At 38.1% G+C, this 26,258-nt stretch overlaps 1 protein-coding gene across 4 annotated transcripts in view; it reads left to right on the forward strand.

Annotated features, from left to right (window-relative positions):
* CACNA1A (calcium voltage-gated channel subunit alpha1 A) overlaps window positions 1-26,258 on the forward strand; it is a 360,780-nt gene that overhangs the window by 119,160 nt on the left and 215,362 nt on the right. For 3 of the 4 annotated variants that reach the window (XM_087887339.1, XM_087887340.1, XM_087887341.1), the window contains exons 1-2: window positions 3,992-4,119; window positions 7,124-7,263. In XM_087887339.1, the coding sequence (XP_087743465.1) occupies window positions 4,027-4,119; window positions 7,124-7,263 (233 nt within the window). In that variant the 5' untranslated portion in view covers window positions 3,992-4,026. Of the gene's footprint in view, window positions 1-3,991; window positions 4,120-7,123; window positions 7,264-26,258 lie in introns of those variants that run through there. The other variant, XM_087887342.1, reaches the window with a different exon arrangement.

A 26,258-nucleotide genomic window follows, 5' to 3' on the forward strand; every position in this document is an offset into this window, starting at 1 on the left:
TGATCTAGTTCTAAATCTGTAAGCAACACTATTGAAATACATTACAGGGCGGCATCTGGTCAGGACTTCAAAAATTTAAATATGTCCTCTACTTAGAATCCTACAAAAGTAGCAAATTCTCGCTATTACAGAAGTGACATTCAGGATGTCATGTAATATGTAATAGTTTGGTGAGATGCAGTTAACACTATTTCCACTCCTGTCTTTAAAAAAAAAAAAAAGCTTAACTGATGTAAGTGCTTGTGCCTCCACATCAGTTGTGAGTACAAAAAGCCTAAATACTGCATTACTGTCTACTTAGTACTTTCTAAAAAGTAGAAGAACATTAATGGTAGCTATCTTGATTATCCACCAGGAGCATGACCAATATTTGCCCAATCATACTCTTCCATATACTTCTGAATATTTTCTCTTAATCTTAATTCTATCATTCTTAATATTTTGGTTCATGTTTTAAATTTTATTCTGCTGTTGTTTCAGGTCTTATTATGACCCACATTGGAAGGATTTGTATCTTAAAAGATGAGATAAAAATGGCTATATTAAATATTTAATGCCACATGTGGTAGGGAAATAGTGCTGTCTGCAGCTGTCTGTTAAATAAATTAATCACTCAGGAGAAAAAAGCTGCAGAACAGAATTCATCACAGGAAACTGCTTTTAGAGTGGTTGCATAGCTATACAAAGGTTATATTGACCTTCACTTCCATAATGTATTTAACAGGTATAATACCAGTATCTCTTAATTAGGGCCACAGAGAATAAATAGGAGAAGCATATTTCCAAAACACTTAGTGGACACACATTTTCCACACATACAGTTGCCTGGTATGTGCTAAAAATGATTGAATTACTCTTATACTATGTTTTAAATAATTAAATTAATTTTTAAAGCATGTTTTCAGTTCTCACACACATACAAATATGTCCATTACATCTAGTTCCACAAAAATTCAAGCTCTTGTTTCCATATCTGTGAAACATGGAAAGGGAATGAACTCACAATAGGGACTTCAGGGAAAGAAATGGCAGATGGAAAACAGTTCAACAACAAGCGGAACTGATGACTGCAGTGGTATAAAGAGCTAGTGAATAGACAGGCTTGTGAATAAGTCCTCTCCAGGCAAGGAGAAGATTTAAGATCACCACAAATAGTCTAGACCAGGAGTGTCAAACTCACGTCGTCATGGCATCGTCACATGATGTATTGGGACTTTTTTCCCCTTCGCTAAACCAGGCGTGGGCGTGGGCAGCACCTGATGCATCTGGCCCGCGGGCTGGGAGTTTGACAGCCCTGCTCCACATTATTGCTCCTCACAAAAGAGATTGCAAGTCTCTGCATAGTTAGAGCTCTGGGAGATGAGGGAATAACCATCTTTCCCAAACTGCATTCAGCACCTTTGAAAGAACACTAAGTTCACATACTTTTTTTTCTAATCACTTTTTGAAATTGCTTCTTAACTACTTTTTAGCTTTAGGAACCTTTGGATCGACCAGTCTGAAAATATCAAATGAATTCCCTTCAATCCTTGGAGAAAGAGGTTTTAAATAGAAGTTTAAGGATATTTTTTAATTTAAAAAAAACAGAAAAATTGTAATCCAAACTTTGATTTTGAAAAGTTAACAGCAGACTAAGATCCAGATGGATTTGAAATAAGATTTTGGAATTAATTAAATTAATTCTCTTAAAAATATGATAGGACGATACTTCAAAGGTTGGACACTAGAGAAAACCAGAAGGGATTAAAGTTAGCTCAATTAAAGAAGAACATTTAAATTTGACTTATTAATAAAGAATGAAGCAAAATATTTTAACATTGAACATATTAAAAGATATTTCTGAACAATGGACCCAGAAGTTAATTTTTTGATTCTCTGTCTATAGATAAAAGTGTATTTAAAGGTGTTATGAAAGGAGAACAAATTTTACCTGACAGAATTGAGATGGATTTGAAAATGAAGTTAAAAATGACAGGCTAAAGTAACAAATGATATGAAAAAAGATGCTATGATGGACATGTAAAAGAAACCAGCTGATGTCTTGATTATTAAAAGGGATATACAAATAACAAGCTAAGCAAGGGACAGACACATATTTTCTTATATTGAATTTATAAAAGAGACATTAAAGCTTTGAAGAATTTTGTGAACAGAGACAAAAAAAATGAAAAGAATTCAAATTTATGATATTTGAAGAGATTAAAGGATCAAGATTGTTAAAAGAATACAAAAGTGGTTTTTATTTTATCAAGAGTAAAATAGATAGGTTATTATTTCTGGTAACCTTTAATGGATTTTTACTGATTAAGACTGAAATAATGAGACTACGAGGATTTGTCTGCAGATATGAGATGGGATATGAGAAGAAGAAATCATTTGTGCAATTTAATACCTATGTTACTAAAATTGTTTATACTTGTGATAAACAGGAAGTCATTTCTTTATATATTTCTTTTCTTTTATATAAATATAAAATACAGTTACATATATTTATGTATTTATATATATAAAAGAAAAGAATATATAAAGAAATTATTTCCTATCCATTCATATAGATATAGATGAATGATCAAGAAGCCATTTCTTATGTATGAACATATATAAGAACATACATAATACACATATACATGTACATATGAAATAAAATCATAGCAGGAATAGGAGTTTATGAATCCCATTTCTAACCTTATTGGGTAGTACTGGGCTACCTGCCATGATATTTATTCTCCCTGAAACAGTAATAGTGAGACAGATTCTTCTGATCTTCTTCTAAATGCTGTCAAAAGAGATTGAGGATAAATACAAATAATCTAGATCAGCTTCAACATTTAGTACTGCAATTGTGAAGACAAATCATTTGCCAATCCCTCAAGCTTTCTTGATTACTGTTAATCAAGAATTTCTAATGTGAGAAGTCTACCTTTTAAAATATGCATTGGTATCTACATAAAGAAGAAGGCATGACAAGACATTACTGTTATTCCTGTGATGTGATATCCAGGATACTGTTATTCCTGTCATGTGATATCCAGGATATTCAAATATAGATTATTCCTATATCTTCATGTTCTCTATAAATTGACTTCAAGCCAAATTATAATTAGCAGTAGATAATTATACTAGTTCTCTCCCTCCCTCCCTCTCCCTACCCCTCTCCCTCTTCTGCTATCATTACCTGTTAATGCTTGGGTAAAGGCCAATGATCTCCAGAAAAGCAAGATCTAATAAGTTTTAAGGGGCTGTTTCACCTGGTGCTTTTTTAGCTGTACATAAAAATAATATAAAATGTGACTGTAAGGAACACATCAGTTATCACACAGTATTAGCTACAGCACATTAAAAGATACACATTGAGGGCAATTTTCAGTTTTTTTGCTATATAATAATGTGCAATGACCTTAAGCTGTAATTATTCCATAGGAATTTCTGCAAGAAGCTAAGTGCAGCTTCCTCAGAATTTGTGTGTTGGAATGGGTAGTAGTATTTCTTCGTAGTTGGAGCTAGTGACTTTAGTTCACCAAGCTTAATGTCCATTAGGCTGTTCTTAAATAATACTTTTCCATGTCAATAAATCAAGAGGAAAATATGACATGGCCATGCTTCCCAATGAACAGCAAACAGTGCTACAGATAAAAAATCAATATGCAATTCTTCTATATTATTCTTAATGGATTTTATGGGTAAGGAAAAAAGATGAAGCATGGGAAAACACAGGAGAATTAAAAGTGGGAAATAATATGATCGGGTGCCCTAATAAAAGTCTCTAAATGAATTATGATGATAGCACAATGAAATACATATCCAGGCACATTCTAAGTCAGAAATTTGATTTTAAAATGGGTCTTTTTGATATTAAACTTCTAAGCTAAATGGTATTTTTAGAACCCATTGATGTGTATGGAACTCATAATAGAATACATTGGCATAAGAAGTGGGTGATACTGAGAATACTCCTTTTCTGATCATGCCTAAAAATCCACTTGTCTATGAGTCTTTCCTTAACCCTGCCTTACTCCTTTTGAATACATGATTTTAGCAACTATCATAGCAAACTGCATTGTCCTTGCTCTGGAGCAACATCTACCTGATGGAGACAAGACACCAATGTCAGAACGATTGGTAAGTATAATTCTTATCCTCTTAAACTCTACTATAGAAAACAAAATTTTTTGGCTCTCTGGAGGCCCATTTTCAGTAATTTGAGGCCCAATACAACATGTGATTTAAGATCCCCATTCACAGCTTTAATATGGCATTGTGAATGGATTTCTACAAAATAAATGATACAATTACATATTCAAAATGGAATACACGGAGGAATTGAATTTAAGATTAAAGATGTGTCCAGAATGTTTGAGGAACTTTATTAAGTTTATTGCTAAGGTTGGGAAAAGAGAGATTCAGTGTTCTTTAGATATTTTTCTCTTGATCAAGATTTTCTATTCCTGACACTGCCAGGTATGCCATAGGGATGAGCTAGGTATCCTGCTGGTGAATTGGCTACCCTTTGTCTGCAGTAATCCATTCGGAATTCCTAGATCTTACCTTGGTATTGGATCTTTTTTACTTATTTGAGTTAGATGATTTCCACCTCCATAATTCAGGATTTGGGTTGGAAGAAGTTGGGAGTTCATGGCCTCCATAGTGATCATGCATTTGCCTCAGGTAATCTCTGGCCCAATACATTGTGGCAGTTGTGTGTTTTTCTTTGGAGTAATTCAATTTTCCAGTAGTTTAACAGGAAGATGGGGAGGATGTGTAGCCCTAAAGGAAGTGTTTTTCTGTCATGTGCTTCATATTTAGAATAAGTTATCTTGGAAATAAGGCTTGGTCCACCTCTTTTGATCTTCCAGATGCAGTTCATATGGAATGCTTTCCAATAATTTTATTAAATAATTAGATAATGCAATAGAAATGTTATATGCCCCTATTTGGTATTTAATTATTTTTACTTTTACTCTTGAATGCATGTTTTGTATTTAGTGTGCGTTGTTATCTTTTACATACCACCAAGAGTTTTATGATTGTGATGGAAATAAAATAGAAGGGAAGGAAAGGGAACAGAAGAACATATAAATGTTAGGTACTCACCTAGCCGGGAGTAATATGTTGTGTACAAGAAAGGCCCTGTTGGCCCCAATCTATGGAGCTGGTTCAGCCTACCTGCCATTTGAAAACCCCATCAACCCAAGGCAGGCTTGGATCACTCAGAGCATAACAATGGAGACAGGAAGCCTTAGTCTCTTCATTTTTGTGCTCTTATTCAGCTATATAGCCTTCTTCAGTTGGCATCTCTGTTTAGGAGTGCCCTAGTTTTCTGGGTCTGAATACAGCTGTGTACACTGTAGCCTCTTTTCATCAGCTCTGGCCCTGTGTCAAGGCCTTCCCCCTTTTCATCAGGTTCAGTAAAATTGCCCTATCCTTTGATGAAATTATCTTTCTTCATGAACATCATCCATTATGTGGAACCAGAGCTGCCAACTAAAAATTTCTGGTATATAGTTAGGAACACAGCCAAACCCGAAATGCAATAGTTGCTTGTTTTCCAACGTCAAAATATAGCACTGCCTAATGAAGTCTACATAAGAACTGTCTGTGAAGTGAAAGTGTACCAATTTTCAAGCAAACGTTTCGAGGAGATTTTGCTCCACTTTCATTGTACCAATCTATTGACAAGCATCTACAAGTAGTCCTCAACTTATGGCCCTTTGTTTACTACTGTCTGAAAACATGTTGGCCTCAGTGTGCTTTATGGCCTGTAAAGCACTTTCTGCATTTTGCAAAATGTTGCAGAACCACCTCCTATAGTCACGTGATTGCGATCTGAGTACTTGGCAACCTGTTCACACTTATGATTGGTTGCCAAAAAGCCTGCCACCAATCGTATGATTGTTAATTGCAATATTCTTTGCCAACTTTCACAGAAAGTCAGTGTGGAAACTGGCAGGGGAAGTTGCAAGCTGCTACAGTCTGTCTAGAGAACTTCCTCTCATCTCTGGGGGGTTGCCTGAAAGAGCTGCCTGCTGAGAGGAGCTGAATGCCTTCTAAGGATACAGAAACAGACAAAATCCTGAAAATTTCAGTTCCATTTCTGCACCCTACAGAAGGAGTTCCCCTTCATGCATGGAGGGCAGCTGAACTCCTTCCATAGGGTGCATTAATGAAGCCCAAATTGTGAAGATTCCAGTTTCATTCCTGCACCCTGCTGAAGGAGTATTCTTTCTCTGCATGGAGGAGGGAAGCTAAGATCCTTCAGCAGACAACTCTTTCAGCCAGCCCCTAGAGATGAGAGGAAACCAAAATCCAAGCAAGGTGGGGTACCTCAGGCGGATGGGGGAGGCTCTGAGAAGGCTGCATTTGTGTGTCTCTTTGCACAGGAACTGAAAACCCTTCTTTCAGTAAGGACGGTTTTCAACTCCTGAGCAGAGAGGCAGCATAGTAAGAAAAGGAGCACTGACTGGGTGCCTCAGGGAGGAGGAGGCATGGTGCGGGCTACAGACAAGTGTCTGTCCACTCAAGGTCTGAAAAATCTTGCTTGGATTTCGACAGGATTTTTAGCTCCTAACAGAAGCCTCCTGTGGTCTCCCTCAATCCCTTGGGACACAATGGAGGGATTGTGATTGTTCAGCAAAGCAGTCGTGCGAGTAGTGGGTGAGGAAATACATATATGATCATACAATATGATTATTTTTTTCCCAATGGTCTTTTAGTCCCCAGTATGGTAAATGGTGCCAATCTTTTATAAACATAACTTGCAATAGAAGCCTACATGTTTAGAATATTTTCATGCCTAGCTAGATGTAAACAGAAGATAAGATCCTGGTGAGCCATCCTCACTATGAGGTTTCTTTGGTAATTGTATGCCAGTCATATTACCACTTGGGCCCCAAAATTAATTCTCTAGTGTCCTTTAGATATTTTGGACTCTTCAGTCCCAGTTAAAAATAAATAATGGCAGGGATGTCCATAGGGGGGAAGGGGAAATCAAGCTATATAAATATCAGATATATATATACCTGTTTTGGCTTAATGAAAATAATATGGGGTTGGAATTGATCTTTGAAAAAAATATGGAGTAAAATGTAATCACTAAGTAATAATATTTTTACCTAATCTTTTCTAGGATGACACTGAACCATACTTCATTGGAATATTTTGTTTTGAGGCTGGAATTAAAATTATTGCCTTAGGATTTGCTTTCCACAAGGGATCCTACCTAAGGAATGGGTGGAATGTGATGGATTTTGTGGTGGTTCTCACCGGGTGAGTAGCTGATTTCTTAATTGCCATCAGTTCTTAATGTTTGCCTGCTAGTTCTCATTAATAGTCACTGACCAATGACTAGACCAGGAAGAAGATCTGAAAATCTTTGGCTTTGTTGCAGCAGAAGAGGAATAACTAGTCTGAAAAGCAGAGATTACTTGGCCTTAATCTTCTGATTTAAATTTGTGTAATATATAAAACATAGAATTTTTAATGTATCTATGCTGATTACAGCAGGTAACATGATTTCAGTAAGTTGAATGCTGATTCAGCTGCTTTGGCCAAGTTATTATTTACTACTAGCATCACCACACAAAAATTGAATATGTGATTTACATAAAATCATTACATGTATCACCTTTAACTTAGTAAATTACAATTTAGTCTCAGGGTGCCTTATTATGCATTGTTGCTTGTGTATCACACATTTGCAAACCTGTTAAAAATAGTTACAGAATATGTTCTGGAAGTGGGAGATGCATATAGCCAACCAACAATAACCAGTTAAGTATCTCCTATAACTGGTCTTTATGTAGTATAAATAGTCTATATATTTCTTTTTCAGCTGTTTGTATTCTGTTTGTAATAGAACTTTCCTTCCACTCAGCTCAAATCATTTTGAAAATTTGTAGGGCCAATACAGAAACAGTTATATCTTTCTTATAACTGTTGTGATGTTGTTTCAAAATTTCCTCTCTGCTGTTAAAATCCTGCTTTGGTCTTCAATCTTACAAAAACAGGCAGAAAATTAGCCGTGTTCTTTGCTAAATACCAAGCTGATGTTGCTTTGCCTTTTTCATTTGCCAATTTTTATATATGAAATTTTTACGCATTGTGCTGTTTTTAACAGTATAACTTTAAGAATGGTGCATGAACATGGCATTCTGGATCTATATGTGTAACAGGTACATCGTGTCTGTAATGCAGTGTCTTCTCACTTTGCTAGTTTGCAGCAGGGCTTGTTTTATGCTGCTTCACAGCCTGCTAGCAATTTCTTGAGAACAAAAAGTCCTTTCTCTGAGCAAAGACCTTAGTTTACTGAGCTAAGTAGCTTGAGATGAACACATACTCTGCAGAGATGAGCATACATGTTAAACAACTTGCAATTTAGAATGACTGTGTTTTGCTGCTGCTGCCTATTCCTTTCCATCATGCTTTGTTACAGTAGTAATGTGTTTTATTTCTAGAGTTTCATCTGATGGTGGCGGTGGGAGTGTCTCAGGGTAGGGTCAAAAAAGTCAAGAGGCTGCCATGATCATGCAACACATATTGAAGATGACCATCCTCTTGTGATTTTTTTTGACCATTCTCTCTGAACATTCCTGCCTAGTAGCTTCCTATATATAATTAGTGGTTTGACTGCAGGGATAGCCTAACTTAAAAAAAATATATTCCTAGTTGGATAGGTTCTGTTATATTAGAAGAAAAAATGAAAATATTTTCTTTCTTCTGAAATGAAAGTAACACTAAATTTGATCAAGGGAAATCAAGTCCAAATGTCATTTCAATTAGGAAATTGATAGAATATTTAGTTTTGAGAAAATTAATACATCATCAACTAAGTCCCTAAATATTTGAGATTAAAAAAATAAAAATAATAATGCCCTTTAACACAAATGCTGATATAACAAAGGTACGTAATAATGTCATAAGTTCTAATTTTTGGAAGAGATATTCAAGGCAAGATTCCTACTATATGGAATTCTCTTTCTGCTCTGAGTTTATTGTCTTTCTTTCTTCTTCATAGTGTTTGCAGATTTGTAATTTACAGTATACCAGAAAGCTCTCAAAAGCAAGAGTTTCAAAATGTTTTTTTCCCCCTCAGATTGAAGAATATATCATTAAGGAAATCTTGTGAAATCTATTTACTCATTTTTCCAACATATTAATTTGTATATTCTTTTTTTAAGACATGTTCTTGGATTCTAGAATTACATTTTGAATAATATTTGGGATGTTGTATCTTGGACCATGACAGTTTAGGAAGGTGCAGTATATGGTCTTTACTGGTTGAAAATTCCAAATGAAATGGTAGATTTCCATAAAGGAAGTTATGACAATATGGCACTTTGTACAACAGAGATAAAATGAATGTAATATTTTAGTTTTTTGCATTAAAGATTAGAATCAGACCTTTAAGGGCAGAATGTTTATATTAGTGATTATATAATTGATAGCAGTTTTCTGGTATCTTCATTTATATGAAAGTATTTATCTTTTGATTTGTTTGTTTATATATATTAAGGAATAAAATAGACAAATACATATAGAAACCATAATCTCCTTCATGTAACTTGATTAGCATCGAGAAACAGAAGACTATAGTGTTCAGCATTTTACCACAATGCCTTAACAAGATATTAGTTAGTAAGATGAATTAACATAACAGCTGAACATTGCAGAGGTAGAGCCCTAAGTCTTCATGTTTTGTGTTTTGTTTTGCTGAAAAGTTATTCCAGATGTACTGCATGTGCGCCTTGAAGGATAAAAAATGCAGCAGTCCACTGAACATTTCCCTTAAATAAACTTCATCGTTATTAGGATGTGTTAATACAAATATATTACTGCCCTATCGCAATGATCTAGAAGTGAGCTTTGTGTTTTTTAGACTTTAGAAATGATCTGTTTAGTTCAAGATTTCTTGAACTAAATCAGTGCAAATGCAAGTTAGGATGATCATGTGTTTCAAATATTACTTGATCGCCACCATTGCCATCTACTTAAAATGCCACTGCCTGCTGCATTCCTCACAAGATGCAGCTTTTTAGTATGCCAGACCATATTTGTTTCTTGATTAGGGAGTCTTCCCTGCATTATTACTTAAAGGAGCTTTCTAGTTTCTAGACGTGTCCTGAATGCCAGGCAGCCTTTCTACACAGCCTGAATGGTAAAAAGAGAAAGAGGTTTCCCTTTAGTTATGCTGAGAAGTAGCTGGACAAGTACACTAGCAGACCTCGGGTTTGAAGACAAATTGTAATAACTGGTTCTTGGGAAAAAACAATTTATTCTTCTCTAGATATCATTAACATGTCAAAATAGTAGATTTAATATAAAAAAATTAAGTCTTCCTTTCCCCTCTCAAAATTAATTATTTTGGTTCAATTTTTATATAACCCAGCAGTTACTCCCACAGATTCCAATGTATGTTAATTATATACTTCTTTTACTCCAATTTGATTTAACTATATTAGTATATTTATTTATTTATTTGTTTATTTAATTTAATTTAATTTGTATACTGTCCTTCTCCCAAAAGGGACTCAGGGCGGTGAACAGCCAAAATTAAAATACATACAATACAAAAGTTAAGATAATTAAAAGAGATTAAATCAATCGGCCTCCCAATTTAAAACCCCAAATCTATAAAATTTTAAAATCCCATTAAAAACCATTTAGGCTAGGCCAGCTTGCTGGAATAAATAAGTCTTCAGGGCCTTATGGAAGGTCTGGAGGTCCGGGATCAGTTGTATTCCAGGAGGTAGCTCATTCCACAGGGCGGGTGCCCCCACAGAGAAGGCTCTCCCCCTGGGGGCCGCCGGCCGACATTGCTTGACCGACGGCACCCTGAGGAGGCCCTCTCTGTGAGAGCGTATTGGCCGGTGGGAGGTTATCAGTAGCAGCAGGCGGTCTCCTTAGGTACCCTGGCCCTAAGCCATGGAGCGCTTTAAAGGTGAGAACCAACACCTTAAAGCGCACCTGGAAGACCACCAGGAGCCAGTGCAGCTCGCACAGGAGAGGTGTTACATGGGAGCGCCACATCGCTCCCATAATCACCCGCACGGCCGCATTCTGGACCAGTTGGAGCCTCTGGGTGCTCCTCAAGGGGAGCCCCATGTAGAGAGCGTTGCAGTAGTCCAGGCGAGACGTGACGAGGGCATGGGTGACTGTGCATAAGGAGTCCTGATCCAGAAAGGGGCACAACTGGCGTATCAGGCAAACCTGATAAAAAGCCCCCCTGGCCACGGCTGTCATATGCTCTTCTAAAGACAGTCGTGTGTCCAGGAGGACACCCAAGTTGTGAGCCCCCTCTGTTGGGGTCAGTGACTCGCCCCCAATAGCCAGCGATGGCACCAGTTGGCTATATTGGGACGCCGGCATCCACAGTCACTCGGTCTTGGAAGGGTTGAATCGAAGCCTGTTTCTCCCTATCCAGACCTGCACGGCCTCCAGACACTGGGACATCACTTTGAGGGCATCATTGGGGTGGTCTGGGGTGGAGATGTACAGCTGAGTGTCATCAGCGTACAGATGGCATCGCACCCCAAAACCACGGATGATCTCACCCAGCGGCTTCACATAAATGTTGAACAGGAGCAGCGAGAGGACCGACCCTTGCGACACCCTGCAAACAAGGCACCTCGAGGTCGACCTCTGCCCCCCTGCCAACATGGACTGTGACCGGTCAGAGATAGGAGGAGAACCACCGCAGCACAGTGCCTCCCATCCCTAATCCCCCCAGCCAGTGCAGCATGATACCATGGTCAATGGTATCAAAAGCCGCTGAGAGGTCTAACAGGACCAGAACAGAGGAAGAGGCCTGTCCCGAGCCCTCCAGAGATCATCCACCAATGCAACCAATGCCGTCTCCGTGCTGTACCCAGGCCTGAGGCCGGACTGGCACGGATCTAGATAGACGGTTTCATCCAGGTACTGTGGGAGCTGTCGCGCAACCACACTCTCAACAATCTTCGCAATAAAGCGAAGGTTGGAGACTGGACGGTAGTTTGCCAGAACAGCCGGGTCCAGAGAAGGCTTCTTGAGGAGGGGCCTCACCACCACCTCTTTCAAGGCGGGAGGTAAGAAACCCTCTCTCAAAGAAGCATTTACAATCCTCTGGAGCCAGCCTCGTGTTACCTCCCGGGTGGCCAGTACCAGCCAGGAGGGACACGGGTCCAATAAACATGTGGTTGCGTTTAACCTCCCCAGGATCCTGTCCACGTCCTCAGGAGTCACAGGGTCGAACTCGTCCCAGATAACATTCTCAAGACCGGCCTCAGTCAACCTAGTATAAAGAGACTGTCCTTTTTGTTTGTGGCACAGTATTATTGCAGCATAAATGCTCATAGACTTGGAAAATGGATTTGATTCAGGGTAAGAATCTGAAACTCAATATTTAAAAGAAATACAAAAAAAAAAAATCTAGAATCTTTTAGTAACAATTCCAACTGTATTCCCATTCATTACTGCATTCTTTAAACCAGCCTACCCTCTGTACAGTTAAAACACTTACCAAATCATAGCAGTCATCTAAATCCAAAGATCTTATAGTCTTTATTAAATAACTATAAGGCATCAACTACTTCTGTGGGAGTCTGTTGTTCTGTGAAGATCTTCCTTCCAGATTAGGTCAAAGCTGGTCAGACATGCGTCAATATTGCATGCCCTCAGTGCAATTTATAAATTAACCTTTTAAGAGAAACCATGTCCCTGAACTCAGAAAATATAAAGCTGAAGATACCAATTAAAAATAAACAACTGTTTATTTTATTCACTGTTCTGAAGCCTGCAGCATTCTGTCATTTGAGGTCAGAATTATAAAAGAGAAAGGATAAGATAGTTCTATGCTGCACTGGTCAGACCCCATTTGCAATCCTTTGTTCGGGTTTGGTTGCCACAATACAACAGGGATGTTGAAAGAATGCAGAGAAGGACAACAAAGATGGTGAAAGGTGTGAAGATTAAATCCTATGAAGAACAGCTAAAGAAACAGAATTTTTAACCTAAAGAAGAGAAGGCTTCCAAGGTCCCTTCCAACCTGTGACTGGAGAAAACCAAGATAATTACACAAGTTTCCAATATACTTTGAGTTCTTTTTATCTTAGATTTTATTTCTATTTCAAACTGATTAAGGTAGCTTCTCTTCTATTGAATTAAGAGTATGGAACGGTTGCTTTTGCATCAGTCTTTCTAGATTTTGTTGCCTCTGTCTTTGATCCTTCCCATTTTATGACATACCACAGAATAAAATAGGGAATATTTTTACTGAGGAAAGCATTGCCATGTAGAGAAATCTACCAACAGCCGTGGTATGGGCAGGTCCCTTAACTTTCTTTCCTCTTTCCCCACTTACTTCTTGTCCCCATTTATTTTTTATTTCCCCCTGTCAGTATTAATATTGTGTAGGAAAGGAAAAACAATTCTTCCAAGAAGTCTGAAGGTTAAACGTAACTCCTGTAGCTGCAGTACTATCTACTCTGCTTCATATTGTAGATTTTCAACCAATAGTTGAAAACCCACAATTGAATCACTTGCCAAGTGTAAATGTTACAACACTTTTGTATTGTATTCTAACAACCACTGATTAGAAAAAGTAGAGCAGGAAGCAAAAAGAGAAAGACACAGATTAAAATAGTAGAGGAAAAACCTGGATTAAATATGAGTCTGAAGGTCATGCCTTAGATGTTTACCTATCTGCTGCTCAGGCTATTCATAGAATATTGAAGTAAAATATTATAAATTCTTAAACATTAAACTCGGTGATTTTAACAAGCTTTATAATATATTTAGATGACAGTCCTGCACATAGATCATGTTTCAGAATTTAAGCGAGTACATCAGGGTTATACTTGACAAGCTATCAGAATCTATTCTACCTTAGCGAATAGAAAACATAAAGCGATATCAAAAGTGCTTGATAAGAAATGTTGCCCTAAAGGCTGCAGAAGATTTCTGTATCTTTGTAGTTGAAAGGAATTATTTGGCTCCTGTTTGAGTTAATTGTATTTTAGGATTTGTCACAGGAAAAGGTAAAATGTCAGAGAATAAAAGCATTATTGATAGACTTAGGAAACATTTCTGCTTTGTAAAACAACAAAATAAATTAATTTCATAGCTGAATAAACTGGATGACAGAGACCTTATATCTGCTTGTAGCTCTATTATAATAACTATCAATTATTAAGCTACGGAGAATTAATACTACCAACAAACGGGGAATAGAAATTAAATCGAATTAGCTTCAAACGTTAGAAATGACCACATGCTAGGGGTGGATGAACTGGTGGAACAAAATATATAGAAAAAGCTTACTTTTGAAAGAATGTAAGAAAAGTCTCAAAACAAAACAAAGAGAAAAATTACAAAGTAATAATATAAAAATGCTAATATAAAATACTCTTTCAAAATAGTTCAGCAATAATTAATAGAAACAGAATCTCATTAAAATTCCATTGTCAATAATAATAATAATAATAATAATAATAATAATAATAATAATAATAATAATAATAATAATAATAATAATAATAATAATAATAATTTTATTTCTATACCGCCCTTCTCCCGAAGGACTCAGGGCGGTGTACAGCCAATTTAAAAACACAAGACACAACAATAATTAAAAATTAAAATAATTAAATAGATTTGGTCGATTTAAAACCCCAAAAATTAAAATACCCCAATTTAAAATTATTATATTGACAGCCCTGCCTGGCGGAACAACAGGGTCTTCAGTGCGCAGCGGAACACCCAGAGGTCGGAGATCTTACGTATTTCCGGGGGCAGTTCATTCCACAGGGTTGGGGCTCCCACAGAGAAGGCCCTCCCCCTGGGTGTCGCCAGCCGACATAACTTGGCTGATGGCACCCTGAGGAGACCCACTCTGTGGGAACGGACTGGTCGGTGGGAGGCTATTGGTGGCAGAAGACGGTCTCGAAGGTATCTGGGTCCTGTGCCATGGAGCGCTTTAAAGGTGGTAATCAACACCTTGAATCGCACCCGGAAGACCACTGGGAGACAATGCAGCTCGCGCAGGAGGGGTGTCACGCGGGCACAACGAGGTGCGCCCATAACCACCCGTGCGGCCGCAACCTGATCCAAACAAATTAACTTAGAAGTACTGAAAGTTAAAAGAAGAAAATATCTGAATTAGATCAGATAGCTCATCCCATGTTTCAGGAAAATGTTAGTAAAAATCACAGTCATTGCTGCCCTTATTCTCACTTGTATGTAACTACTCTCTAAAATAGTGTTCAAAATGCAAGCAGCGAGGAAGCGCAATTCATATGTGCAGCCACTGGTGATCAGTAACTTAAAAATGAGGGGTCCTTGGTGCTCTCTGAGCTTGCCTGTTTTCTTGCAGATGTTTCATTACCCTAACTAGGTAACATTATCAATGCACTGATAATGTTACCTAGTTTGGGTAATGAAACATCTACAAGAAAACAGGCAAGCTCAGAGAGCACCAAGAACCCCTTATTTCAACTCTGAGCTACAAATATTCTCCTTTATTGGTACTTAAAAATAAGTTTTCCATTTCTAGGTATGTTAAACGTTTTGGATAATCAGGGAGGTAAACAGATGAAATATTTATTATGTTTGAGCGTTTGGGTCTAATTGTCAGGGTTCCAAGTAACACCCCCAACAAAATCTGCCACTAATACTTGCTCTTTTTCTTATTTTTTTTATCCTGCCTAGATCAGGACTAGAACTCACAGTCTCCTAGTTTTTAGCCTGGTGCTTTAATTACTAGACAGAACTGGCTCTGCTTTTTTATTTTTATTGTTTCAGTAAATAGGAAAGAAAAAAGAAGAGAACAAAAAAGCAAAAAAGCAAAAATACACATAGGGAAACCAATTTAGTTTTTAATCATAGCACTAAACTTTGATCATGTGGAGTAACATTCATCGTTTACATTAATACAGAGGCAATTCTTGAGCAGAGAATGAGTGCATATAATCAGTCTAAGACTGAAAAATTCAGGGTCCCCTTATTTTTCCTTCTGAAAAGCACCTTTTATCTTTCTACTATATACCATGCCCAATAACTCCTTTGTATAAGGAGAAATTTGAAGTTTTCAATACAGGTAGACCTCTACTTACAACCATAATTGAGCCGATAATTATGGTCCTAAATCTTGGCAGTCATTAAATGGGTCACTATGTGCCAATTTTATGACCTTTTTTGCAATAGTTGTTAGGTGAATGTTGTGGTCATTAAGTGAGCCCATTTTATTCAGGGGGGGTTTTGCCAGAAACTGGAAGTAATAAACACCAGAAACCACCATCAACAAAATGGGGCCCACAAGTGGGATGCTGCAAATGGCCACAAATGCAAGTTGGTTTCCAAGCGCCCAAAATGCAATCACATGTCCAGTGGTAATGGTATGGCTGTCAGAACTTTGGAACTGGGTCATAAGTAGTTCTGAAGAAATAAGTTGTAACTTTAAATGTCACTAAGCAATAATTTGTTAAGTGAGGGCTAGCTGGACATAATTTAAGATCAGTTTCTTATATTTATATTACTCTTAATCTAAAAATATATTAACAAATTTATGAGCATTAAACAAAAGGATACAATGTGTTAGTGGCACCTTATTAGCATCCTGAAGTTGACAATCCTCTTAATGTGTTGTCTGGATGTCTGGTAAATATGAAAGATCTTTTGTTGAGTTAATCTCATGGTAAAATACAAATTTGCTATTATTTAAGACCCCATTCATTCATTCGTCCATTCATTTTCAAAGCCATCTTGATGGTTCTGGGAAATTTAAAGATTAAAAAAAAACCAACTCAATTCATTAAAAAAAATTATGGCTGCCCATAAGGACAAAACATTCAGCAGTAGACAAAACATAAGTAAAGAAGGTCCCTCTCCCAAATCCTGGAAGAGAAACCATGTTTTAGATACTTTCTTAATTAGAATGTCCCATATTTGTTGATTTCAAAGTTGTTACAAATAATTAAATATATATCTACTCAGCAATATTCTTTAACTGTTTATTTAAAAAAGACTTAGATTTACAGACTCCAAACGTATTTCAGTGTTTATTTTAAAAAGCCTAAATCAAAACTGATAATAAATTAAGAGCTTAGATGCAGCTAATATTCCTAGGTTTTAACTGAATATAATACTGTTCTGTTTTCCCTTTAAAGGGGAACCCTGAATTTTAAAATTGGTATCTATAATAAATAAATCTGAAAATTACAAGAAAGTACTTTGGGGGAAAAAAGCAAAGAGATGGGTAGGTTGCTTGCCAGTTAAGCAGAAAAATATGATATACCCTGTTTCCCTGAAAATAAGACCTATCCTAAAAATAAATCCTAGCATATTTTACGCATGTGCCTAATATAAGCCCTACCCCCCCATAAGCCCCACTTAAGAGCCTGTGAAGCTGGCCATCCACCCATTCTATCTGGTTGCTTGCGGTGCTGCAACCACAATGTGAGATGGTAGTGGAGCTGTCCCATGCGCCCTGCACTGGCTTACCTCAGGGCCCCCGCAGCCAGGCCATCCATGCCCCAACACCTGCCTCATGGCGGTAGCACCAGCAGCCAGCAGCAGGAGCCCACATGGCCACTTCTTCTGCTTGCTGATGGCCGCAATGGTGTAGGAGGCTGAGCAGTGTGCTGGTGCCGTAGCCGTGAGGCGAGGCAGGTGTCAGGGCATGGATGGCCTGGTTTCAGCAGCCCTGAGGTAAGCTGGTGTGTGGGGCAACTCCACCCGCCTCGCCTTGTGGTTGCAGCACTGGTGCATTGCTCAGCCTCCTGCTCCGTTGTGGCCACAAGCAGAAGAGGGCTGATGGCCACGCGGGGCCCTGGTGGATGGGGCTCCTGGTGGCATGGCCATGAGGCGAGGCAAGTGTTGTGGTGTGGGTGGTCTGTCTGTGGGGGCCTTGAAGTAAGCCAATGCAGGGCATGTGGGGCAGCTCCATCCCCCCCTTGCCTTGTGGCAGCGGCGCTGGCACGCCACGTGGTTTCTTGCCACCCTGTGAGGAAGCAGAAGTGGGCCTTCCGTACATGAAAAAAAAATAATACAACCCCGAAAATAAACCCTAATGCTTATTTTGGTACCCAAAAGAAAATAAGACCAGGACTTATTTTGGGGGAAACATGGGTAACAAAATAACCCTTAATTTGGGAAAGAATTGGGTCTGACACGTGCTACAAAACCAACTGAGGTCCATATAATGGGTAATCCTCAATTTAAAGCAGTTCATTTAGTGACTGTTCAAAGTTACAACATCACTGAAAAAAGTGATTTGTGACTGTTTTTCACAGTTACAACCTTTGCAGCATCCTCATAATCACGTGATCAAAATTCAGATATTTGGCACCTGGTTCATATTTACTGTATGACGGTTGCAGAGTCCCAAGGTCATGTAATCACTTTTTGCAACCTTTTGACAAGCAAAGTCAATGGGGAAGCCAGACTCGCTTAACAACTGGGTTTTTAACTTAACAACTGCAGTGATTTACTTAACAATTGTGACAAGAAATGTTATAAAATGGAGCAAAACTCACTTAACAAATGTCTCACTTAACAACAGAAATTTTGGGCTCAATTGTGGTTGCAAGTCGAGGGCTATCTGTATCTTGTGTTCTCATCCTTCTCGTACACTTTTTTTCCTTTAGTTTTGGGTTTACTTAAGAATTGTACAGGTCAATTTTTAATTTTCCAAAGCAATATTCTGAGTGTAATTGATTAATTGATTGTGTGCCATCAGGTTGGTATTAACAGTGGCCAGATAGATGGAGTTTCTCCAGGAAGATTTATCTCTAACATAGTCCTTCAGGTCTTCTAATTGGGCACTCATCACTGCTGTAATTGAATGACATGTAGGGTGCCTCAGTGCTCACGCAGTCACCTTGACTATGTAACATATACATGAAACTTATCAGGCAGAAACAACCATGAAGGGTTCAAGCTAACTACTTTATTATGTTCTACAGGAATCTCTCCAGCTGGCAGCCTTCTCTTGGGAACAAAGAGAAAAGGCTCCAAGGAACTTGGGGTGGAGGTTCTAGCTCTTTTGTAGTTATGCAGTGACTCCAGATTAACTTTGCACTTGAGTCCTCCTCCCCGCCAAGCTGGGTGCTTCCCAGCAAACTTCCAAGTGAGGTCCTCTCCTGGTTTGGGGTCAAGTATCATTACCATGCTGTAAATCTCAACCCTGGACTCACGAGTTGATGCTGTCAAGGTTTGCCCCAGTCCCAATCTTTTGTGGGGGTCTGCATGGGAAGCAGCAGGTTCAAGCACAACTCTCTTCAAGATCAAGGGCTATGGGTATTTCATCTCATCCATTTTCAGGATCCAGATTTTAGTAGCTGAACCTCCTTTCTCCTGCGTTTTTGATTTTCTAGACATATTTTGCCAAGATATTGATACACATTTTCATTAGTTACCTTGATTTGTTGCTATGTTATTCCAGGAAATGCATGTGGAGTTGGATTTTCTTCTTTGTCTAGATTCTAGGCTACTCAATCTTGGCAGTGTATAACCTTTCCCTACTTCCCTTGAGGTGGAGTATTGGACCTGGTGAGAAGACCGCATGTCCCACTTCAGATAGGAATTCTGGACAGCTGGTTCAGAGAATTAATAGCTGCTAGGTAATCTCCTTTCTCTCCTTTGACAGAGAGAGCAGGCCATTTTAGCATTTAAAATAGTGCCTATTGTGTCATAACCACCATGGTGGCTGGATGCGTTGATTTGTTGATTTGGAAACAGGGAGACCAGAGTAAGAAACAAATGTGATAGAGGTCTGAAACTAATTTTATTAGAACAGCTATAGTTGCAGAATCCTGCAAGACTAAATATGCTCCCCTCCTCTCTCACGTTAGGGGCATGTTTGAGATATTTTCTTAAGTTTGCTTCTTAAAATAGGCTTAAGCATGCTTGTTTGCTGCTTTCCCACTATCCTTCAAGGTCATTCTCTGTGCCCTCTACATCTAGATCCCTAACGGTCTGCATTGTGCTTTGGATGTTCTTTTTCCTTCTTCAGTCAATGCAGATCAAATACTGTAAGTAGGTTGTCTAATAGGTGTACACCAGTGGTGAAATGTAAAATTTGTTTCTACCAGTTCTGTGGGCGTCGCTTGGTGGTGGTAGGTAATGTGACTGCGTGGGCGTGGCCAACTTTTTTTTTTTTTTTACTTTTAAAACCATTTTTTCTACAACCTCTTTGGCCGAAGAGGTTGTAAAAAAAAAAGCTTTTAAAAACCTCTGACGATCCCAGCTGAGTTGCCTGATCGTCAGAGGCTTTTTTTTCTTTTAAAACCATTTTTTCGGCCGAAGAGGTTATAGAAAAAATGCTTTTAAAAATTAAAAAAAAAAGCCTCTGATGATTGTGCGGCTCAGCTGGGCATGGGGGGGGGGATTTTTGCTACCAGTTCTCTGAACCACTCGCAGCCATCACTACCGGATCCGGTGATCCAGTCCGAACCGGGAGCATTTCACCCCTGGTGTATATTCCCTGTGATCTGAGTTGCTCACAAAATACAGAATACAAGTAGTCCTTGACTTACAAACATTCATTTAGTGACTGTTTGAAGTTACAACAGCACTGGAAAAAGTGACTTACGACTCTTTTTCATACTTTTGGCTGTTGCAGCATCCCAATGGTCACGTGATCAAAATCTGGACCACTTGGTAACTGCCTCGTACTTATCACGGTTTCAGAGTCATGGGGTCATGTGATCACACATGCGACCTTCTGACAAGCAAAGTCAATGGAGAAGCCAGATTCACTTAATAAATGTGTTATTAACTTAACAGCTGCAGTGATTCACTTAACAACTGTGGTAAGAAAGGTTATAAAATGGGGCAAAACTAATTTAACAACTGTCTTGCTTAGCAACGGAAATTTTGGGCTCAGTTGTGATCTTAAATTGAGGACTGCCTATACAGAATAAAGTGTTGGAAAGGACCTTGGAAGTCTTTTAGTCCAACCCCCTTGCTAAGCAGTGGGGGACAGATCTTGTCTTACCATTTTCTTGCCTATTTTGATTTATATTCTGGAAGTTGACAACCAAATGGTAGAACCTTTAACTTACATTGGGGACCCTGGTTTTCACTCTCAGGAATTTCCTATGGGATAGGTAGATTAAGAAGCATAGATCAATCTCCTGTTAAGCCCAGTGAGGCCAGGGCATCTTTTTTCTGGAACCACTTTATGGTTGATCTTAGAGTTTTCATGCAAATTTTTAAATATTGCATATAGTAATTCATTTGTTTCAATTCCAAAATGGTTTGTCTTTGTTTGTATTTTGTAATAATGAACAACATGGAATCTGATCTATAGACACTTTTGCATTATGCAACCTGTTCAGCTTCATTCATGCTCAGAAAGTGATTTATGGCTTTTTTGATTGAGTGGTATAGTACCTTGTATGATCTGGGATGGATCAAAGTCATTTTGCCAAAGTGAATTCTATGGAGTATATGCAAGATTGTCTTTGGATTCATGTGTTTGATATTATCTGGATTCCTAGATGAGTCAGTATTATTAGCCTCATGTCTACAGAGAAACTATGGGAGTAATTGGTGTTGGTACAACACCTCTTGCTACTGGGGGAAGATGTTACCCCTGGATTGTTTTAGGGTTCCTGCTCATTCCCTCAAAATCTGTGTCTCTATAGTCCAGAGATCTGCTTTGGGTGCAATAGGAAAAAAATGATGGAGTAGCCTATTACCCTTGCCCTTTTTATTTTGAAGTGTTAGAGACAAGGCTTTATATTTGTCTTTAGGTTCTCTCCAAACAGTTTGCCAGCCTTGAACAAACCAGGAACAAAGGTCCACATTCTGGTTCTTCATGATGCTTCAAAACTGATGTTATCCAGGTTGATATTTGCTATAAAGGGAATAGGTGGCGGTAGCTTGCTCATAGCCTGCCTGAGCTTTCTATGATCTGGTGGAATGATTTGAAATAGATGTCTGGACCATAAGATCAAAATCACAGTGAATGGATATGGAAAGGAAAGCCTGTCTTCCAGTCCATGAAGATCTCCCGGTTGTCTGGAGTATGAAAGGTTGAGGGGATATTGACTGGCAAAGCCAGTTGAGCAAATTGCAGGCCACTGTTCTCTTGGCAAAGGGTTCCCACCACCAGCAGCTTTTATTCACTCCCATTCTCAGGTCATCCAGCTCCCTGAGAAATGTTGATGGGCCCTCCAATAGCTGTGTCGCACAACTCTAGTCAGGACTTGGAAGCTGCAACATATTCCGGGTTCTGATTTTTAGGGAAGGAAAGCATCAAAACGAGGAAGAAGAGGCAGTGGTGGTATAGTGGAGCAGAAGGAGGTTTTATAGATTGAGGGACTCTTTGATGAAGCCAGTGCTTATTCCCTCTCCAGATCAAGGGATTGAATTACCCCTTTCACCAGAAGCAACATCAAATAAGTTCTAAGTCCTGCCTCCAAGGCAAGTGAGAAGGAGGTACCCAATGTAGGTACCTTGATTCTACTGTAGGAAAATCCATTATCATCAGTGTTGCCTGGAGATAGAAAAAATAGTGCCAACTACTGTTTGTTTAATTTGGGCATATGAGCAACCATATTTTGAATCAGAAAGTGAAGGAAATGTTCAAATATGTAGTGATAAGGAAGGAAGGCAAAAATCTGAGTCAGCAGCCAAACAATGGTTTGGCTTTTATATTCAAAGTATCTTATTACACTAAGTGTCATAGGAAATGTCCTTAGTTGCATACATAATTATATTAGTCATTATACATATTTAAAAATCTGAATGAATTTCTGTTAGTAAAATATATTGTTTCCCTCCTTTCTTGAGATATAAAACAAAATATTTGTTCAATTTCCTCAAACCGTTGCTCACATGTACCCTCCGCTAGGTACACCCATACAATATATATACATATTGTAGATGGGAATGGTGGGTACACAGACAGGCAGCTGGCAGATTATATCAAAGAGATGAGTTCTGTTGCTAAAGCAACCAACATGAATGAGCATAAGAAAGCAACTGGGGAGACAGTGAATGGGAAATGGCCAGTTGCTATGGAGACCCTGTAAATGGGAAGAGCCCCTCTGGTGTAAGCAAATTCATCAGCAGGCAGCAGTGTTTCTCACACCTCAAGTGATGGGGAAGTGACTTAGAGTTGAATCACTTAGGGTGAAAGGACTGAGCTCAACAGAGGTATTTCCAAGATGAAGACCCTTGAGTATTTATAGGGACAGGACAACAACCAGAAGTGTGTAACTTGAGAAAAACGACTGCAATATTTGTCAAATGTGCAGACACACTTACAGAATCAGGTGCATATTTTTCCAGGCACCTCCCGAATTGATTCCAACTATTTAAGTCATCCTGTCTTTATTATCCATGAGTGCTGAAAGGTCCCTTCTCTTTCATCCCTTTTTTATTACTCACTGTAGATATAGTCTCAGGGCTCTAATATTGCTTTTCTCAGTGACATTTTGGCCTTATTTGCCTTTACTGATCCAGACATCCTATGCTGATTAGTCTTATTGGCTGTAGTGGTGCCTTGATGTCAGCAATATTAGAATGGTATGACAATATTATAAGCACTCAAAGAAAAATACAATGGTTTATTTAAGAAAATAAATATGGTATAGATATGAAAGCAAAGATAGTGAAGAAAAATAGCACATACAATTAGAAGAGATGGAAATATTTACAAGGCCAAAGGTTCTTTTTTTAATTGCTTGGCTCTATCAAAATTGGAGATGATTCAACTCAACTCTAGCCCCCACTGTCTGAGTCATTGATTTCTGAGAAAGGAAAGTGGGAGTTGTTATTTTATCCTATGCTCAGCAGCTTCAGCCTTTTCCTCCAGATTTGTCTGCCATTACCTATGGCTATGTATTTCCCTTCTTTGTATTTATTTGTCACTTCACAGAGGGTATTTGCATTACATATGTGCAATTATGGGAATTAAGAGCAAGGGTTTTTTAAAGTGAATTGCTGTTGCACAATATGCCATAATGTCTGCTTCTTGTAATTGTTCCCAGTAATTATTGTTTGGGCTGAATTTGGGCATTATTTCAGTTCCTCCTGCAAAAGGAAGGGGGGAAAGCTTCTCTTGTTTTCAACTGGGAGAAAAGTTGCTTGATTCATGTAATTATAATGCAAATACCTTTCCTGTAGTAAAAAAAGAAGAAGAAGAAGAAGAGGCATGAAAATATTCTCCTTTTGTAAAGGTTTGTCTGTAGCAATGTAATTATGGACTATAGCATGCCTACACTAATTGCTGTAGGAATTCACCGTAGACATCTTTGAACGGATACATGAAACAGTGCAGGCACAGCACAGCACAGCACACTCAGCAGATCATATATGCATTGCAGTCCCCTGAGCTGGCACTGATCTGTAGTCAACTTAATAGTGCATATAAGCCTCAAGGTATTTGGTTCTATTTATCTTTCTCGGATCCAGGGCTTATCAGCTTCTCTGGCAAGATTTAACAATATCTTTAACAGCTGCTACTGCATATTCCTTATTCTTCAGCCAAGACAATTTACATTTGTATTGTGTATTTCTGGGAAATGAGATCTAAACTTTTCATAATGCAGCCTAGTTGATAGGTCTAAGAATCCTCAATAACATTAATTTCTTTTTTGACTACTCCAGCAGAGCCTCATTTCTCCAGTTTGTAGTTTCAATCAATGGATTAGTGTGATGTTTGGAAACTACTTCTGCAATCCTTCTTGCTGGATTGTGCAGATGGAAACTCAGAGGTTATATTAGTTAATCGCAAAAAGAAATAGGACATGATAAACTATTTTTTTTCCCTCACAAGGCAAGCTCTGTGGAACCTAATTTATGTCACAGTGGATTAAAAAATATTTGGCATTGCAGTCAATTTAGTCACAAAATAACGACTAAAGTGAGTGCTGGGCACAGTGAATCTAATCTGAGGGAGATGGATGGTTAGAAATAGAAAAAATAAATAAGAAAGTAAATAAGTAAATAAAAGCAAGGAATGGCATATTTTTCTGAAAGAGATGATCCTAAATTCAAGAAGACAACACCTCCCTATAGAAATGGACACACACAAAACACATAAAAACACAATCCTATGCAATGCCTACTTTCTTGTCTTTTGGTTTAGTAGTTCTAATTGAAACCATTCCTAAATAATTTGCCTCTCCAATAATGTGTATCTGTGTACATGTGTGGGCATTTACAATATGCGTGAATATACAGTGTATCTCCCAGGAGCCATGTTTTGAAAATAAGAAAAATGGCTGGACAAAAAATACAATTTAATACCTGCTACTAAAATAAGATAAGTATTTATAAAATAAGGTGATCCCACATTCTATCACATACACATAACATAAACCATTTTTACATGTAGACATAAACATGCACACAAAATTTTTTATTGTCTGTTTGTTTATTAAATTTAATAGAATTATATTAAATTACTGTTCCCTCTTTCTAGTAACAAATATGGAGATGTGGGACCAAGAGAAGGGGTAATTATACAAGTAAGGGAAGAACAAAACAGGATGGAGATGAAATGGTGAAAATAAACTAAAAAGAGAAGGCCTGTTTAGACTGTACAGAAATAATTATTGCTCAGTAGCAGAACAGCTCCATGCAAGCAACATAATCTTCAAGCTAATCTTTTCCATCTAGACTCTGATTTATACTTCCAACTCATTTTTGTTTTGTTTTCAAAAGATTCTTATCAGCTAAATATAAGATGATACTCACAGTATTTTAGATGGTCAGTGTTCCTTATAGTACACAGAATGGTAACCTTAAACAAAAGTCTCCCCATCCTGTGATTGCTTCAGATGTAGAAAGATCCCTCAACTCCCCTTTTCTCTTTGGGGTTATTGTTTCATCTCTGCTGTTTGGGGGGTATGCAACTCATGATCAGTGGATGCACACAACCCCTGGAAGCTTCTGGTGTGATGCTGCCTCCCCTTAAAAGATAAAGTGAATTGTTGGATTAAATTCACTAGGATTTTGTTCTTGCACCTTGTTAGGATTCTCATAGGGAGAAAGATGAGCAGGATATAAATAACAAAATTTGCAACTTGGAGTTTTTTTAATGCATTTTTATACAGCTTGGCTTCTTCATGTCAGGAGTTTCTGTAAAACATTTAAGTTATATATGGCTTCATCAACTGCACTGCAGCTACTGTTTTTTCTGAGCAATACTTGCAACCCAATTATGCCCCTTTGTGGGAGGAATGTGTATAAAATGTATGTCAGTTTATATTTCTGCTATTTGTTCTGGGATTCTAATTCCGAAAAGCAGATTTCAACAGTAGGCTTTGGCCACA

This window comes from Pantherophis guttatus, chromosome 2 (assembly GCF_059756535.1).
Source record: "Pantherophis guttatus breed Tessera chromosome 2, ASM5975653v1, whole genome shotgun sequence".
In the NCBI taxonomy this organism is placed as follows: Eukaryota; Metazoa; Chordata; class Lepidosauria; order Squamata; family Colubridae; genus Pantherophis; species Pantherophis guttatus.